This window comes from Calliphora vicina, chromosome 2 (assembly GCF_958450345.1).
Source record: "Calliphora vicina chromosome 2, idCalVici1.1, whole genome shotgun sequence".
Classification (NCBI taxonomy): Eukaryota; Metazoa; Arthropoda; class Insecta; order Diptera; family Calliphoridae; genus Calliphora; species Calliphora vicina.
In genome coordinates, this window is record NC_088781.1 from 104,861,279 (window position 1) to 104,881,363 (window position 20,085).

At 32.5% G+C, this 20,085-nt stretch overlaps 1 protein-coding gene across 1 annotated transcript in view; it reads left to right on the top strand.

The window, feature by feature from the left end:
- The window catches only part of LOC135951983 (myosin-G heavy chain-like), a 64,411-nt gene extending 52,930 nt beyond the window's left edge, over positions 1-11,481 (top strand). The window contains exons 6-8 of the mRNA XM_065501749.1: positions 1,229-2,834; positions 7,130-7,316; positions 11,221-11,481. Coding sequence (XP_065357821.1) covers positions 1,229-2,834; positions 7,130-7,316; positions 11,221-11,338 — 1,911 coding nt within the window. The 3' untranslated portion in view covers positions 11,339-11,481. The remainder of the gene's footprint in view (positions 1-1,228; positions 2,835-7,129; positions 7,317-11,220) is intronic.
- The last annotated feature ends 8,604 nt before the right edge of the window (positions 11,482-20,085 follow it).

Here is a 20,085-nt window from a genome sequence, read left to right on the forward strand (position 1 = left end):
TTCTTTTCCGAATTTCAAATGAAAATTCTCATTTTCAATTTTTATTTTTCGAATTATAAATGAAAATTCTCATTATCAATTGAGCTTCTCTGAATTTAAAGTAAAAATTCTCAATTTCAATTGTTCTTTTTCGAATTTTAAATGAAAATTCTCATTTTCAATTTTTCATTTCCGAATTATAAATGAAATTCCCATTATCAATTGGGGTTTTCGGATTTTCTAATGAAAATTCTCAATATCAATTATTCTTTTCCGAAATTCAAATGAGAATTCTCATTATCAATTGATAGTCAGATATTCGTCTTAAGTTTTTGAAAATAAATTTGAGAAAAATAAAATTCACCACAATATACTTCGATGGCCACATGTAATGCTGAATGTGGCCGATCGTGTTTTCGTTCTCGCTGATGATGCAGAAAATGCAAAAATTGAGAGTAGACTCACATGCAATTCTTAATAACAAATATAGGGCAGTACAAATTAGAGTTCTGTTACTTAGTGGTTAGAACATTTGACTAGAAAATAAGAGTTTATGAGTTCAACACCTCACTCTGATAAATTTGTTTTATATTTTTTCTCAAATGCAGTAGAATTAGTACTATTGAATTTAATAGTGAAGTTTTATGCAGATTATGTCAATCGGCCACCTGCAATGACATCCTCAATTTAAATTCACCACTTAATAACATTACGCGTGGTTTGAAAATTCACTAGTGGTAGTTCTCAGTGGCTAACTAATTCGACGTGTCGGAACTAGTTCAATGAACTGCAGGGTATCTATTGGAGAGTAGTCGGGGGAAGGTTTGTGGCTGCTAAAGTGTATACAATATTATGAAAAGACAAAGTTGTTAGCTTTATTAAAAACCAGTTGAAAAATGTTTTTGATTTGAATGGAAAAAACTAAAAAAAATTCAGTAGTTTCTTATTGGTGTAAACATAGGCATAGTACACATGTTTGATATTTCACAACATCTTTTCTATTTGAAAGTATAATAAAAAGAAAAATTTATAATTTTTGCATTTGTTATCAGTGACACAAACCTAATAAAATTACAGCTTTTCATTTAACATTTTGTTTACATTAAATAAACGTCACCCTATTACAGTACAAGCAATGATATGTAGTATCTCAATCACCCTGTTATAAAGTGTCTAAACTAGTCTATTAATTTCTACTACATAAAAGGTTGTTATCTTCACTAAAACAACGATTTCATTTTCTTTACAGAGCCTGGAAGTGGATGTTAAAGGTGAAACAGAATTAAATGCTGTTGCCAGTTTGCTTGGTGTACCACCAGCCGCACTGTTTCGTGGTCTAACCACACGCACACACAATGCTCGTGGCCAATTAATTAAATCGGTGTGTGATGCCAACATGTCAAATATGACGCGTGATTGTTTGGCTAAAGCTTTGTACTGTCGCACAGTGGCCACAATTGTGCGCCGAGCAAATAGTTTAAAACGTTTGGGTTCCACGTTGGGCACATTGAGTTCAGACTCAAATGAATCGGTACACAATCAAGGAGATGTGGCTTCTCAGCATGCCTCTACTATTGGTGGTAACTCGGGCTCGAAATCCATGGCTGCCTTAAATAATGCCGTGCGTCATGCTACAGATGGCTTCATTGGAATATTAGATATGTTTGGCTTTGAGGAACCTTCGCCGCATGCCCAATTGGAACATTTATGCATTAATTTGTGTGCCGAAACCATGCAGCATTTCTATAATACTCATATATTTAAAAGTTCGGTGGAATCGTGTCGTGATGAGGGCATTGTCTGCGATACCGAAGTGGATTATGTGGATAATGTCCCCTGCATAGATTTAATATCCTCGCTGCGCACGGGATTGCTTAGCATGCTGGATGCAGAATGTGCAGCTCGTGGTACCGCCGAAAGTTATGTGGCCAAAATCAAGGTGCAACATCGCAGTTCACCGCGTTTGGAGATAAAACATACCACCGAACCTCATGATCCTCGCATGTATATGATACGCCATTTTGCTGGTCGTGTGGAATATGATGCTACTGATTTTTTGGACACCAATCGTGATGTGGTGCCGGATGATTTAGTGGCCGTATTTTATAAACATACTTGCAATTTTGGTTTTGCCACACACCTATTTGGTTCCGAATTAAAAGCTTTATATGCTCTACAAAGTGTGCCGCGGGGTTTGAGTTTTCGCATTGCGCCCACTTCTCATACAGATCTGCTGAATGGTGATGAACCCGTTTCTACTTTGACGCAAGACTTCCATACACGTTTGGATAATCTGTTGCGTACACTGGTTCATGCTCGTCCTCATTTTGTGCGCTGTATACGCAGTAATTCTTCCGAAGCGGCTGGCTGTTTTGAGCGTATGACCGTGGTTAAACAGATACGCTCCTTACAAGTCCTGGAAACTGTAAATCTAATGGCTTCTGGTTTTCCTCATCGCATGCGTTTCAAACAGTTTAATGCTCGTTATCGCATGTTGGCTCCCTTCCATCTGATACGCCGTAATGAAGATAAAATGGAGGAATGTTGCAATATCATTCTGCAATATGCCATGGAAAATCCGCCTGTTGTGGAGGGCTCCGTTACGTTGGCTTGGGCTCCCGGTAAACGTCATGTGTTCTTAAGCGAGGGTATACGTCAGCATTTAGAACATTTGCGCACGGAGATTCGTAATAAGAGTGCCACTTTGGTACAGGCCACTTGGCGTGGTTGGCAGTGGCGCAAGAAAATGGGTGGAGTTAAGCAGAGAACGCGTACAAATGGTGGTGGAGTATTAATGATGTCCTCGTCAAAACTTCAAAAAGCACATGCTAATAATAACACGCTTGGAGTGGGAGGTGAGTTTAAATATATTTTATTATTATTTTTTATGGAGATTGGCCATAACAATTTAATTAATTAATTCAATTAATTTACCTCCTTATTCCTAATGATATGTTTATTTTATCAAAGTATTTAATAAAATAAAAGATTTACTATTATTTCTCCATTGTTTAACAATAAGTTGGAATCATAGAGCAGAAACTAGAAAAAACTCAAACAAAAATTTTACTCAAAATAATCACATATATGAGTGTTGTTTTTATTTTCACATAGTTTTTTTACTAATACATTCTCACCAACTGAGTTAGGTCTTTGAAAGAAGAGTTTCCGCTCTATGTATATTTCTCTATGGTTAGAATTATAGTGTTTGTTCGTAAAATATAAAAGAATCATGGCCCGTCTAACTGAGAGTGAGAATGGAATTAAAACATAAAAAACTCTTAATCAAATAATAATGATCCAGAAAAAAGCTCATTTGCAATAGTAAAATGGTAGACAGATCTGTAGTCTTTTGCACCACTGCACATTGGGACAGAATAAAATCTTTTGGAAATAAATTTGAAATTTCTAAACAGCTTGTCCAATCGGGACCAGGGGGCCCTATTGGGGCTCAAAGTAGGGTACCTTAGATATGTACAATTTTTAAACACGTAAAATTTTCCAATCCGATTTCAAAGATTTTTATATTTTTGAAAAGCGTTGAAATTTAAACATTTTTCCATACCTTGGTTCGCTTTTTTAAAAATATGGTGCATTTTTAAGAACGGAATTGTCTCGAATTATTTTGTTAGTTAGACAACTAAATTACCATTAATATACAAAAGATTTCAGAGCAGTATCAGTTATGAATCCAAAAATAAACGATTTTCAATATAAAAATTCAAAAAATAGTAGATTTTTACTGTTTTTTTGGGCGAAAATGTATATTAAGTAATTGAAATTTTTAAATTTTAATTTTCAAATGCCTATAACTCGGAAATTATATATTCAATACCTAGCAGCTCAGATTTTATGCCGATCGGACCAACCGTTTAGAAATGCCAGATTTATTTCCAAACAATTTTGATTCTGCCCCACTGTCCACTGCATAAGTGATGTTATGAATTGAAAACCATGACATTCCAAATTTAAGACTTTTTTTAATTTAACCCCAGATATTTATTTGTTGTTGTTATTCTATTGGGCTTCTACTTCAGATAGCTCTTTGGCAGAATTAATAGTGCAACATGGTTTTGCGTTTTTCGAAATTTATGTATTGGCCGAATGACTTATAAATGCGGGATTTTTAAGATTTGTAGGATTTATCTCGTACAATATTAGCTATGACCTTTTCCCATCTTTCTGGCAACATATGGATTCCGAGTCAAATTAACTGCTCATCTTTTGAGGCCAAGAACGAATCAAGCCAATATCGTATATTATGTACTAAAGAGAAGAGTATCCCAGATAGAGCGTTCTGCATCGATCGAAGAAAATAGTAGTCCGAGCAATGTCTTTACTACAAAGCGGTCTCGACTTTATTCTTTATACTTTTTAACAGATATTGCAACATTTGTCCGAGTCTTGTCATGATGAAATATTACAGTTTCATGTCTGGCCGACTATTCGTGGCATATTTCGACCAATGTTCGCTTCAAACGAATCAGTTATGTTCGGTACAGGTTCCCTGTGATGATCTGGCCAGCTTTCAGCAGCTCATAATAGATAGGACCCTTTTGCTCCCACCAAATATAGATATAGGCTTTTGTGTCGATTCGGCTGATTGGCCGGGCTTCACATACGATCTCGTAATGGATCTATTTTTCATCGCATGTGATTATTTGGTGCAAAAATGATTTTGTTTTATAGCGTTCGAGCATCATTTCGGACTTGCAAAATCGTCTTTCAAGGTCTCTCAGCTTGAATTCGTATGGTACCGAATTTCTGCTGCTTGCAAAAGTTTTGAAATTGTTGATTGAGTAGCTCCCAATAATATTGCAAGCTCTTGTTGAGTTTTACAATAATCTTCTTGGAGTAATGCCTCTCATTCTTGGTCTTCAAACTTTTTTGGCTGGTCTAGGGGATCTTTGTCTTCAGGATCAAAATCACCACTCCGAGCAGAACAAACCATCTCTCACCGATGCTTTGGTGAGCAATCGGTGTGCTTCAGCGGCACTTTTTTCAAATTAAAGCTCCGTTTTTATTGCAAATTTTTGTAAACACCCTACATTTTAAGCTATTTTTTGATAAAATAATCAATCATGGCTATTACTGTTCTCACTTGCACCATTCAAAGTATTTTTGGAAGCATAATTACAACAATATTATGTAATTTCTTCAGCATTTCTAATTATAAATGTTTAGACGCGATTGTTCCAACCTTAATTATATAATTTTAGAAACTTTATTTAATATAAATATTGTTGTAATATGCTTCCAAAAATACGGTGAATGGTGAAAGTGAGAACAGGAATAGCCATGAATATTTTTACTGAAATTTTTTTTGTATTACTCTTTTAAATAAATTGCATTTAATATTGTTTTTATGTTTTCGAAATAAAAAGTGAAGAGATTATTTTTGAAACGCACGTTTTTTATTGATATCAATTTGATACATTGCTAATAGTCTCGATTGAAAATGATTGCGACTAACGGAGGGTTAAAGAAGTAAAGAAAAACTTCCCACATATGACGCTTTGTTGGGAAAAAATTTTACTTTTTCAAAGCAAAAAAACCTTGTTGTTTACTGGGATATTCAATTAATCGGGTTTCTGGTTTAATCGGTTAACCGAGCAAATAATTAATCGGGGTTTAGATTTATTCGGTTAATAATCGGTTAATTTAAAATTATTCGATTAACCTAATTTAAATTGAAAATACAACCATAGAGAAACATAGAGCGGAAACTAAGAAAAAACTCAAACAAAAAAATTACTCAAAATAATCACACATACGAGTGTTGTTTTTGTTTTCACAAAGTTTTTTTCTACTAATACATTCTCACCACTTAGGTTTCTGACAACTAGTTAGGTCTTTGACAGGATAGTTTCCGCTCTATGTCTATTCTCTATGAATACAACCACGAATTTTGTGTACAAAAACATAAAAACAAGCAAAACATAACAATTCAACCAAAAAATAATAGCAAATATCGTATTTGAGATCCTTTTTGTATAGACATTTGAGTTTTTAGGATTATAGTGAGATCTTTAAAAAAAGTATATAATTTAATTACTTTTTCATTTTAAACGATTTTTTTCTTTAGATTTAATAAAACTTGACTTGGAAAAAAACTCTCTCGCTGATTGTAGATGTTGGAGAAATCGAAAGCATGATAAAGAATATCCAATATCTCAGTTTTTTTTTAGTTTTTTCTAAGCATATCAAATCTTTCGTTATACCATTGGTGTCATTTTTGGATTGTTTTAGATATTGAATACTTTTGATAGTTTCGTTAAGTTCTGTACATGTAAATGAAAACAAAGTTTCAAATACATATAAATTAAATATGGCAGTTGTTATTCTCACTAAACATTTTTCTTGGATGTTCGAAAAAATAAATAATTTTAATTTGAAATTTGTATTTGAATTAAAATGGAAAAATAAATACAAAAAGATATGTTAAAGGGACAAAATAAGGAATTTCGGTTAATCGGTTAATTGACACAAATTAATAGGTTTATTTGATATTTGAAAATCGGCAATTTTAAATTATTCGAAGATTAATCGGTTATTCCAAAATTAATCGGTTAATCGATTGAATACCCTATTGTTTACGCTATAATGTTCAATAACTAAGTGAGAATAAATGACAGATATGACTTTAAAAACACTTTCTTATGATTATTCGTTTAATAAATTTTCAACTTTCATATACTTTTGTATGGTTATAAATTCATATGTAACTACATTTCTCAAAAATATAGTTAGTGTCACAGTTTCATGTTTGAATATTAATCATAACTAGAAAACAATCAAGCCTTAACAAACAACTTTGCTATAAACTCTTCTACCTACTTAATACTTAATAATCTACTTATCTATAAATATTCAAAAACACACTTAATCATAGAAAATTTAGCCACATATTGTCACTTAATAAAGACACAAAACATACTCAATCCCCGAGGACTCTTTATTAATCCCTAGCTAAATTTCATTCTTCGTTTGTTCGTTCATTCATTCATTTATTCACTCATTATTTCCATTTGCCATAAAAGTAATATATTGCTTAAGCAGCGAAAAGAAATAAAACTTCAATTTTCATTATTTTTCTATTTTTTTAATGTTCTTTCTGTTTCCTCTTTTGCTGTTGCACGTATATTTTCAGCTTCTAATGCAGTTGTTGCTGCTGCAGCAGCAGCGGCGGCCGCCGCTACTTTAACAACTTCACTACCGCGTTTGTCGGCGAAAACCACAAATCTGGGTACAGTTACAAGGCCCAGACCACAGCCTATAGCGGGCACTCCACCACCGGATCCCAATGAAAAATGTGACACAAAGATAATACAGCAAACATGCAGCCTCTTTGGATTAGATTTGGTAAGTACAACAATGTAATGATGGTTTGAAGTAGGAGTAGTAGTAGCAGTTTTAGGGGATGTGGGTTGTAGTCCAATGAAAGTAAATTTACTGTACAGTTAATTAGGGTGTGCTGTAAGGTTATACATTAAGAAAATATGGGCTAGTAATTAAATTTGGAATTGAGTTAAATATTTTTAATAAATTCATCGTTCAATTATCCCAAAAAATTTGAGTATAATTGTTATCTTATTGGCCTTAGGGTTTACCCTAAATATGTTTGTTAGTATGCGCTAGTATTTTACAAACATCGGCTAACAAAGGCGAAGTATTTTTCCATCAATGTGCAAACATTTAGAGTATTATACAGTAACAGTCAGTTGGAAAATTTAAGGCTCGTTTAAAATATTGTTACGTTTTCAACTTTTAAAAACGGTGGTTTATTTCTTTTAAATAAAGCGTATACTTTTGATTGCAAATAAAAGCAGTTTAATAGTTTAAAATTGTAACAACTTTATTTATTCAAATTTACACAACAACAGTTTAAATAGTCACTAGGTGTTTTATAGAAATACACGTTTATAATTCACAATATTACACCCACTTAAATTATACTTTATAATGTACAAGAATGTAGTTGATGTTAACTCTTACAGCGCCTATGATAAACAGACTATCGACTACAACCGCTATGACTATTTATACAGCGTCATCTTCCTTCTAGTAGCTTCATGAATGATCTTAACGGACAAAACTAGAATAGCTGCTTTTAGCAGATTCATTGTTAATGTTAGCAGCTTTCAACATTGTTGATAATTAGAAGCTTCTACTGATGGACACGTTTATAAACATGATGAATGTTGCAGTCGTTTGAATCGTTAATGTAAATTCGTAACAATATCTAATCATTCAAGTGTATATCTACTTTTTTTCCCAACTGTTTTGTTTTAATATAAACTGTGTGTAGTTGATATTTAGTTTATGTAGTTCATGATTTATTTACAAAAAAAAAAAAATGTCTTGCATTGGAATTCTATGGATGCACGTTGCCTTAAATCCATGATGGTAAGAAATTGACATTTAATATAACTAATAATCATAAAAGAACAGTGAATATGTCAACGGATTTAAAGATGATTAAAGAGATAATAAATATTAAAGCAAACATACGCCACTAAATTATGTTCATAGAATTTGTTGGACTATAAGTAGAGCATGTATGTACATTTTTCTTTTATTGAACGGTTAGTGAAGGTTTATAGACTTTCAAAATTACTTTAGTAATTGGATAAAGTGATTGTGATCAAAATTATGTATTATTTTTTAATAATTATAAAGGAATTTTTAAAAAATATTTAAGTTAGTACTAACAACTAATACAAGTCAATCATGGGGCAACGATTATATAGTACCTACTCTGAATTTTGTTAGGGCCTTTAGGATTAGAATACCGACAAAGAACGATTGGTCAAGAAACTCTATTCTTCAAGGCAACGCATGAACTTGCCCTATTGGTCTCTCTCAGACCTACATCATTAACAAATTCGCGATAAAAATTGTAGAATTAAATCTCGAAAATTGAAACATAAATATCAATGTGGCCAACCTTACATCAAGGCAATCAATTTGAACGTAATAAGGTCCAAATGTCTTCTCGATTACATTTACTCACTTGCCCATTTAAAAAAACACTTTGCATAGCTAATATGGGTTCTAGGTAGAGATTTACTTTTTCCGCGCTTTTTCAATTCTCGGGATATCGGAATTAATTTTTAAATTTCCGAGGAAATCCCACCTAGAACAAATTATTAAATTTTACGAATATAGACTTCGTTAAAAAGCTAATTTTGTTTATATACAATCCTGTCACCATTTGTCATTAGTATTGGAATGGCTTAAATTTCCATTAGATTTTTTTTTAACCTCTTTTGATTCCAATTAAATCTGTTAATTTGCAAAAAATAATTATTTTAATTTTTTTAATTCTGAATTGGCAATGTTTTGCTTATTAAATCAAAAATTAAGTAAAGATGTTAATTAAAACTTGAAACTGAAAACTTCTCGAAAGCATGTCTGATAGAATTATTGAAGATTTGGATCCCGAAGATGTCTGGGGTCTTCAGAAAATTGATTTCAACAGACAGTCGGACAGACAGACAGACAGACGGACGGACATGGCTTAATCGACTATGCTATCTATAAGGATCCAGAATATATATACTTTATAGGGTCGAAAAATTATATTGTGCAAATTACAAACGGAATGACAAACTTATATATACCCTTCTCACGAAGGTGAAGGGTATAATAATTCCCGGGATTTCGTGATTGAAAATTTTAGGTCATGGTGGCATTGTGTAAAAGAAAACCGCTGATGATTGCGCAAGGTCGAAGACTCTCTTGGTAGGAATTCGATTAGGCTTTTTACAGTGAATTAATGCGTCCTTTAGATTGAATATATGGAACATATTGCAGAAGAAGCTTAGTTAAATAAAAGGAAGAATCGGAACAACATCTTCAATGTGACTGCCCCAAGCTAGGCTAAGATATCTTGATACAAGTCTCTTTTATGAACTGGACTGTCAAAAAGATCTCTTCATACTAGTCTGACACAATTTAGTAGTAGTTGGTTGGGTCTCACGGATGCTACAGGAGTTACAAATTCGCGATTATTTTTCAAAAAGGGCATTAATATTCTCCGAGTGTACTCTTTAAGAAATGTATGCATTCACAGACAAGATGAACAATTGTCTCCTTTCCGTTCGAATGTTTACCGTTAGCCAATTGACGAGTAATCCCATTATAACAGATATGTGTTTCCAGTTTCTAGTGATTATTTATACCTATAGTGCGCTTTCTATTGTATTTTTGTGGCTACCCTACACATTTCCATTCTGAGCCATATTATACATGCCTTTCAGATCGCTAATATCTTACCCTGAAAAGCACTGGCTTTATCTGGAAGACGGAATAAGGGCTCCAGAGTTCCTCACAGGAGAACCTTGAGAGTATACCTTTTCACCTATTTATTTCCATTCCCGCCTGAAAAAAGATATAACTTTGAACATCCTATCAAAGTCCATAATAGTGAGTTAGATGTTTGATTCAAGAATAAGCAATCTTACATCCTACATCTCTAGTATCCAGAAGTAGCAAGTCTCGCCGAACTGAATACCTATTACATTTAGGATCAATATATCAATAGAGTGTTCAGAGCCTGTGAAGGACTTATGTGTAGTTGACTCGCGATATCAATGCAAGCGGATCTCTGAATTTTCCACAAATTTATTTGAAAAATACAGATATTAAATTTTTATTTTTATTGGAGGCATCGATAAGAGATCGATACCGACTACCTACAATAATAAAGTAGTGAAGATTTATAAAAATGTTGACTCTCGCAACGACAATTCTCCAGATATTAAAAAATAAATATGGTAGTATTAATGATAACCAATTACTTCATACAATATTTACTAGAACCTAAAACCTGGGTTTCCCTTATCTCTCGGCCATTTATGGATCTATTTTGGATAATTCTTTCAACACTGACAATTCAGAAAATGTTTCTGACAGATTCGTGTATTTTAGTTTAGTTTTGTGTTAACATTTTTGGTAAAAATTCGTATTTTTACTTATGTCTCCTCCATTTATATATGATATAATGATATGTGAGGGTACTGAAAACCTGGACAAATTGTCATCTCTTAATTGACTCACTCTGCTTATTAAGTCTTATATTAAGGAAATCGATTTATTTCACTCAAATTTATACAGCCAACTAAAATTTAATCATAAAAGTTGCAAAAAAATTTACTCTGCAAATTCATATTCCTATTTAATACAATTTTAATACAATTTCTTTGTTATGTAAATTTGTTTTATTTATAAACTTGAAACTTGTTCTCTATTTGCAGGAACGTCCACCCCCTGTGCCACCGTCACGCAACTACACTGTCACCGGCAATACAAAACTATGTTTTCCACAAAATCGTATTATGAAAATGAATTTCCCTGAGGACACGATTACAAATCCGCCCACCGAACAATTGAAAAAAGGTGAAAGTGTAACGGTAGTTGGTGCCTCAACATGTCGTGGTCATTTGATAGTCGAGCACAAAGGACAAAATTTCCATGTACCGTTTCAGTACATGGAATTGGTGAGGGGACATCATCAGCAACAGCAGCAGCAACATCATCACCATCATCAGTCGGCTAATGTCACTAATGCGAATGCAAATACACAGCAAAATACAAATAACAGCAGCAATTGCAACAGCAACAATTTGGCCAATAATAACAATGTTAACAGTGGCAACAACAACAACAACGCCAACAATAATGGTGCTAACAATGGTAATAATGTTGCAACAAGTGCAGCTGTCAAAATATAATGGACAATGGAACAATTGTAACAACAACAACGCCAACGACACCATTATGACAATGAGTAGTCCATATCCAGTAAATGCAAGAAATTAGTAGAAAAGGGAGAAAACAAGAAGAGAGGACTATGAGGGGAATGCTATAACATGACAGGGCATGAATATTGTTTTGTTTTTATGGATTTTGTTTGAGAGTGTGCCTATGTGAAGCTGAAATATCTGACCATTTAATATATGTGCCACAGCACAGTGGGGCAGAATCAAAATTTTTTGGAAATAAATCTGGCATTTCTAAACGGCAGATTCGATCGGAATAAAATTTGATGTGGGCGTAGACAAGGAGTATTCGAGATTAAGTTATTAAAATGGGCCCTATAAATGCTCCAGGGGCGTATTTTCGATATTTAAAATTAAACACATGCCATTTTTTTGTTTTCCATCTGATTTCAAAGATTTTTATATTGGCTAGCTTGGCTAGGTCTTGCAAGAGTTGGCTAGGTCTTAACTCTTATAATTTTTGAGCATTTCAAAATTTAAATTTTTAAATTTTTCTATGCCTTGGTCCGTTTTTCTAAAAATACACAGAAAAAAAAATTCATAATTGGAATGAATTTTTTCATAAATATTATTCGAACATGACTTTTTTTCCCCAAGCTTTTTTCATTCAGAATTTGAACATGTTCATAAATATTATAAAATTATACATGACGGAATTTTTTGCTTTTTTACATAAATTTGATGATATTTTATATTAAATTGCATTGCAATTGCATTATGTAATGATTTAGTTCAAATATTTTAGTGTAATAGCCCTATAAACATATATTGACCAATCTTTCAAAATTAATCAACAAAATCTGAAAGGTAAAAAGGTCATTAAACATAATTAAACATCCATTAATATTAAAGTATTACATGCAATCAATTTCGCGCCTATTTTTTCATTTTATAGCTGAAAATCATAAAAAAATAAAAAGATTTCCAATGAAAAATATCAAACATAGTAGATTTTTGCTGTTTTTTTTTGGCGAATTGGTGACTTAACTCTTTATACCCTACACCACCATAGTGGGGAGGGTATTACGCGTTTGTGCAGATGTTTGTAACGTCCAAAAATATTAGTCTAACACCCACCTTAAAGTATACCGATCGACTTAGAATCACTGAGTCGATTAAGCGATGTCCGTCCGTCTATTCGGCTGGCTGGCTGGCTGTCCATGTAAACCTTGTGCGCAGAGTACAGGTCGCAATTTTGAAGATATTTCGATGAAATTTGACACATATTATTTTTTCGGCTCAAGGACCAAGCCTATTGAAACTGGCTGATCATTTCACCTAGCCCCCATACAAATGTCCTCCCGAAATTGGACATTATCGGTCATAAATGTTTAATTTATATATGTATCTCCACAAATTCCGCTCCAAATAAGTTTTATATACACAAAACTCATGTCACCAAATTTTGTTACGATCGGTCCATAATTAGTCATAGCTCCCATATAGACCCGCTTCCGAAAATCACTTTAACGTGCATAAATCGCTTAAAAATGTTGGTAAACACACAAAATTCATCATAGTTAACTTTAATATAGACATAAATCACACGACCTAATTTCATGGTGATCGGTCCATAATTGGTCATAGCGCCCATATAAGGCCCAGTTCCGAAAATCACTCAAAAATATAAATGAATGAAATTTTAAAAGAAAAATTTTTTTTGCTCTTTTACTTAGTGTATGGTATTATATGGTCGGGCTTGACCGACCATACTTTCTTACTTGTTTTTTATTAAAAAAAACTATCTTAAAGAACATATAACAATTTTGTGTTTTTCTGTAAGGTATCTTTATGGAAAACAATTTGCTATAAAAAACATGTCCCATTTTTCGAATATGTCGCCCCTACGCAGTTCAGAATTTGACCTATTTTTTGTCAAAATTTTAAATTTGGGCCACATATTCTAAAATCCCAAAGCTGGGATCAGAAAACGGAAAGTAGCTTTTGAAACCTTGATGTCTTCCCTATTTATCCTTAAAGTATTTTCCCAGCTCCGAGGGAAACGTGGAGCTGGGGAAAATTGTAAAAATTCCCATTTTTGGAATTTTCGCTCCAATTTTTAGGAATTGCGGGATTCCTTTTGACTTTTTGTCATGTTTTTTTACACATTATTATTTAGAATGGCAAATATAAACAAGTAAGAGAGCTATATTCGGCTGTGCCGAATCTTATATACCCTTCACCAAATTATACTTCAAAATAAAAATTTTAAATATTTTTAGGTAAACAAAAGTTGTTTTTTAATTTTTTGGAAAATTTTTTTTTTTTTGAAATGTTATTTAAAATTTTTTTTTTAAATTTTAAATTTTTTCTTTTTAAATTTAAATTTTTTTTTTTTGGTGAAAAAAAATTCGGGTTAAAAAATATTTTTTCCAATTTTGATCCATTGTAGGTCCGACATACTATAGCTTTATATACATCGTTGCAAAGGTCTTTGAAATATCTATCATTAGATATCCATATTGTCTATATTAATGACTTAGTAATCCAGATATAGGTCAAAAATCGAGGTTGTCCTTCTCGAAAGCATGTCTGACAGAATTTAAGGTTTGGATCCAGAAGATATCTGGAGTCTACAGAAAATTGATTGCAACAGACAGATGGATAGACAGACAGACGCACATGGCTTAATCGACTCCGCTATCTCCAGAATATATATACTTTATAGGGTCGGATTTATATTGTGGAAATTACAAACGGAATGACAAACGTATATATACCCTTCTCACGATGGTGAAGGGTATAAAAAAGTTGAAATTTTCATTGAGTTTTGTTAATAAATAAAGATTTTATTACATATTTATTCAGTTTCTAAAACTAAAATTTGTATCAAAATTTTAATAGGATTGGAAATATGCCACTTTAAAACTCCGTCCTTCAAAAATATTGCACTTTTTTATATTTTAATGTGACAAAGTCACAACCATTCATTTGATGTTGAATACATTATTAAGAAAATTTATAAAAAAAAAAATTAGTATGAAGAAAATGCAATATTTTTGAAGAACGGAGTATTAAAGTATATTTTTGAAACTAATTGAGATATTCCCATCGGAACAGGCATTTAGAAATCCCAGATTTATTTCCAAACAAATTTTTATTCTGCCCCACTGTGCACAGTGGGCACAAATTGTAGTGTCACACAAAATCTTAGAAGGGACAAACGAAAAAAATCAATCAATAAATTGAATTAAAATTCTCTAGAATTTCGAAATTCACTTTAGGTTGGCATTTTCAAATATTTAAATTTAACTTTACTTTGCACTATATTTTGAATATTTAACACCATATCTATTGATGTACCAAATTAAGCAACAATATCATCATTAGTTCAGAAGTTCTCTATTAACATTTACATTTCAATTAACTCCACTGTTCCACCCCATGACATTTTGATGATTAAACAACTACTTACGCATTAATCCCTGATGCACCTACAAACCCATTCTTGTGCTCATAGACATGAATATATTAAGACTGTAAATATTATATACTCGTAACTGTAATCGTATTCGTAATTATAAATTTTATAACTAAACGTTTTTCATTATAAATGTATGCACATTTTTTCTTCATTTCTATTTTAATTAAAATGCATGAAAAAATTGTGTATTCTAATTAATTTTTAAGTGCTAAAAATACACACCACATACTTACAAGTATCATTAAATGTTAAAAAACATTTTAGTTTTGTATAAATTTTATCTTTAAATAAGTATTATTACTTGGAATCTAAACAGTTGTTCAAGTTTATCCTCCTTTATTTTTTTTTTAAACAAAACAATGACTTTATTTTCCATTAAGTGCCAATTAATTATAGATTTTATATCTTAAAAAAAAACATCCCAGCCAAGTTCTTCCATTACTGTTGAGCAGTTGTTTCAAAATGCTGCTTACAAAGAGTTTTTTTAGTTTATTTTGTAAAGTATTCATTATTATTATTTTTTAAACAAATTCATTAACAGATTTATTGAATTTGTATTATTTTTATTATATCATATTTAGTTTTTAAGTATAATCTTATAAATTTATTTTTCTTATTGCAAAAATATTCATTCAATAAAATTTGATTTAAATATTAAGTTCATTGTTTTATTTGAGTAGAAAAATGGAACCCCTTATTTAAATATTTATCGTTTTGTTACGGAATCAAAATAATTTGGAAACAATTCATGCATATATGTATGTACGTTAATCATCTATTAAAAAGAGCAAATATCACTGAACTGCACAAAATTTTCTAATTAGTTAAGTTAATCAATGTAGCCTAAAAGTTCATAAATGCAGCCTAAAATTCTGTCCGGTAAGGTGTTAAAAATATCTATTTGAGTTGGAAATCAATCTCGTTCTACAAGACACCAACGGGAGCCAATCAAAAAGTACACGGTGCCATTCTTATTTTATCTGTCTGAGTTCAAATAAGACTGGCAAACATACTCTGACTCAACCCAGGAACCGCAATTGTCCCCATCACAGCAATAAGAGATATCAAAGATTGGTTCTGGTCTTTCAAAGATACGTCGAGCGGCCCTGTTGACCAAACAATCGTCCTGTGGGTGAGATCAATCGCAAAAAAAGAGGTAGTAAATCTGGATCTTCTAAACTACTAGCCCGATTGCAAAATGATGTATGGACAAATCATAGAGGAGAACATATGTATGCTTTAAGATTTTTTTTGCGATTGACCCCACTGTGCAGTGTCATCATCATATGCAGTATCTAGCACTATTTCCATTCATTATGGCTCGTTCAGAGATATAATATATTTCATGACAACTCTTAACCCCCAATTTCTACTATAAGAAGGCCCCGACTAAACGACATCAAAATATTTCACCTTAACATTCTCCTAGATTGAGGAATATTTTCACATGGGAGTGGCGCATCATTACTTTCAGTCATAAAAAAATAAATTAATCGACAACCAAGCGTACAACTGAATACACATCACGCCCACTAATTCATCTTTTGGAACTTAGCTATCGAGATCCTGGTTCATTTTCTCATGGGTTCTTTAGCAAACATATACTAGAACTTTCACAGGGATAGGAAACTGTAGAAAGCCCGACCACATAATACCCTACACTAAGTAAATGAGAAAAAAAAATTCGTTTCAAAAACATCAAAAATTAATATTTGTGAGTGATTTTCGGAAGTGGGCCTTATATGGATGCTATGACCAATTATGGACAGATCACCACGTCGAAGCCTGTGGGATGCCCCATCACAATGTTCGTCGGCGATTTGACCAAGAATACATTCTCTGGTTCTAATACGGCTCAAAAAAGCTGACAGCAAGATTCGGTGAAATCCCGTTTTCACTGTAGAAATACAAGTTTATTTGTACAGACGGACGTACAAGCTCTCTGACGGAATACGCCTCCCCTTATTCAGACAAATTAATATGTATTATAAAATAACCAAGCGAATAACAAACTTATGTAAAACCTTATTTATGGTGAAGGGTACAATAAAACTTTTATATAGTGTATACTGAAATTTATAAAAGTATATTGTTAGCTTAGTACGCAAACGTAACAAGTCCACTTTTGATTGAAATTAAGATTTTGATGCAGAAAGATAGTAAAACATAAGATACATATTTTGCAATAAAAAATTTTGTTATTTTGTTTCTAACTGATGATTTTTCATTGATACGCAATAGTGCTAACTCCACAAAAAAAAATAATAATAGGAAAACTATATGCTATGCTATAATACTTTGAAGATTATCATTTTTCGATGTAATAACTATAGTATGGTTACACAATTCACTGTAAAATATAAAAAAAAATTTAATTTTGAAGAAATAATAATAAAAAACTAATTTATTTAAGATTTTGAGTTATTTTGTTTTACAGCAATGAAATAAGACTGTTTTTTTGTTATGTATTTAAATAACATAAAATAATAAAATCAATTTGTAAAATAATAAAACGAGAAATTAAAATTTATTATAAGAAAATGTGCAGCCAGCCAAAAAACACAAAATCATAAAAATCAAAAGAGCTAAGTCCCTAAAAATGGCTTCAGTTTCTAAAGATATTTCAATTATTTTATTTGTTCAACTGATACTTAAAGCCAACAGATCATAGTAGAGAACTGCGTTTACAGATCTAATGAATATTGAAAGCAAAAAAAGATAGAAGGTTTTTTGTCTCTTCTGTCAAATTCAAAAAATGGGCACGTTTGCGTACTAAGCTAACGATATTGTTACGTTTTAACCTTTTCAAAACGTTAGTTTATTTCCTTTAAATAAACCGTATACTTTTTTTTTTTTTTTTTTTTCAGTATCTTTTTTCTTTATTGAATCTTTCTTTTTAGAAATTTACAAATAAGTATTCAAATCTTAACCTAAACTAAAACTAAAGTTGTTATTGCCGCTGCAATATCCAACATGAGTGCTCGATGATTATCTGGCCAGATCCAGTGTTTCCAATCGCCTCAGTCGTCTATGACCCTCAAATGACAGCAACTCCCTGGCGAGGGGGTTTGGATGATCCATTAGTTTTGAAATGTATTTTAGACTGGAGAGTTTGATCTCCTCGCGTATTATGGGGACATTGAGATCCCTATGGATATTACTATTGCGAATGTACCATGGGGCACCTGTTATTGTCCTTAACAGTGCTGACTGCTTTCTTTGCAATTTTTCAACGTTAGATGAGGAGGCTGTTCCCCATAGCTGAATGCCGTATAGCCATATCGGTTTTATAATTGTTTTGTACAAAAGCACTTTGTATTCCAAGTCTAGAGCAGACCGTGGGCCAATTAACCAGTACAGTTGGACTGACTTTAATTTTATTTGCGTAACCTTGGCTTCAATATGGTGGGACCATGTTAAACGGCGATCAAGATGGATACCGAGATATCGCACATGGCTCTGTTCTGGGATTTTGATATTATTTATCTGTATGGAAGGGCAACTTTCTCGTCTTAAAGTAAATGTAACGTGAATACATTTTGTTGCATTGACCTTAATTTTCCATTTGTCCAGCCATTTTTCCAAATCGCCGATGTGAGACTGGAGTTGTTCAGAAGCTATTACGGGATTTTCATGTGTACTTAAAAAAGCGGTATCATCCGCAAATGTAGATGTGTGAGTCAGTGCGCTCGTGGGCATATCTGCAGTATATAAAATATATAGGAACGGCCCTAGAATACTTCCCTGTGGTACACCAGCGGATATTTTTCGACGTGTTGAGATCACATCCTTTGATCTGATTTGGAAAGATCTTTCTTGTATGTAATTTTTAAGCAGTTTATGTACGTTCGCAGGTAGTAATCTAGTAATTTTGCGTATTAGTCCATCGTGCCAGACTTTATCGAAGGCTTGAGATATGTCAATAAATAATGCGGAACAATACTGCTTGCTCTCGAAGGTTTTCCGAATAAGTGTAGTTATCCGATGTACCTTTTCGATAGTACTATGTTTCCTTCTGAAACCAAATTGATGGTCAGGAATAATGCAATTTTCGTCAAGGTGCACTATAAGTCTCTCAAGTAACAACTTTTCAAAAAGTTTTGAGAATATTGACAATAGGCTAATGGGACAATAGGCTAATTTGGTATCATAACTATATCAGATATTTTCCATGAGGATGGGAAATATCCAATACGTAGTATTGAGTTAAATATGAACAAAATAATTCTCAGTGCTGAGTTGGGCAGATTACTTATCATCGTGGTAGTAATTTTATCTATACCAGGTGATTTTCCAGCCTTAAGACCTTTGACCGTCGTCCTCACGGCAGAGAACCGGAATTTTAGTGGGGCTGGCACCACATTATTTATGACATTATCTCTAATATATGAATTTGTATCATTTTTTCTGAAGTATACTTTTGATTGCAAATAAAAGCCGTTTAATAGTTTGAAAATGGTAACAACTCTTTATTTATTCAAATGTACAACAACAGAATTAAATAGTCACTCAATGTTTTTTATACACGTTTGTAAATTCGCAGAAATACAGACACAATTTATAATGTACACGAATTTACTTGAAAAAAAAAACACAACACACTTTAAGGCACTCAGTTGATGTTTATTCGAAAAGCGTCTCTGATAAACTCACTCACGACTGCAACCTCTGCCACTATTTATAACACAGCCATCTGCACTCTAGATTGTTCTTTAACTGTCAAAATTCGAATATTCTAGATCTTACTAATACATACGCCATCTGTGGTGTACTTTCTACAATGTTCTTTAACTAAATATTCGAATTCGAATACAGCGTTGCCAACTTACGATCAAATCAACTGAAAGCTTTTATTTAATAATGCCCACAGATATGTTACAGTTTGCTATTACAGCACTG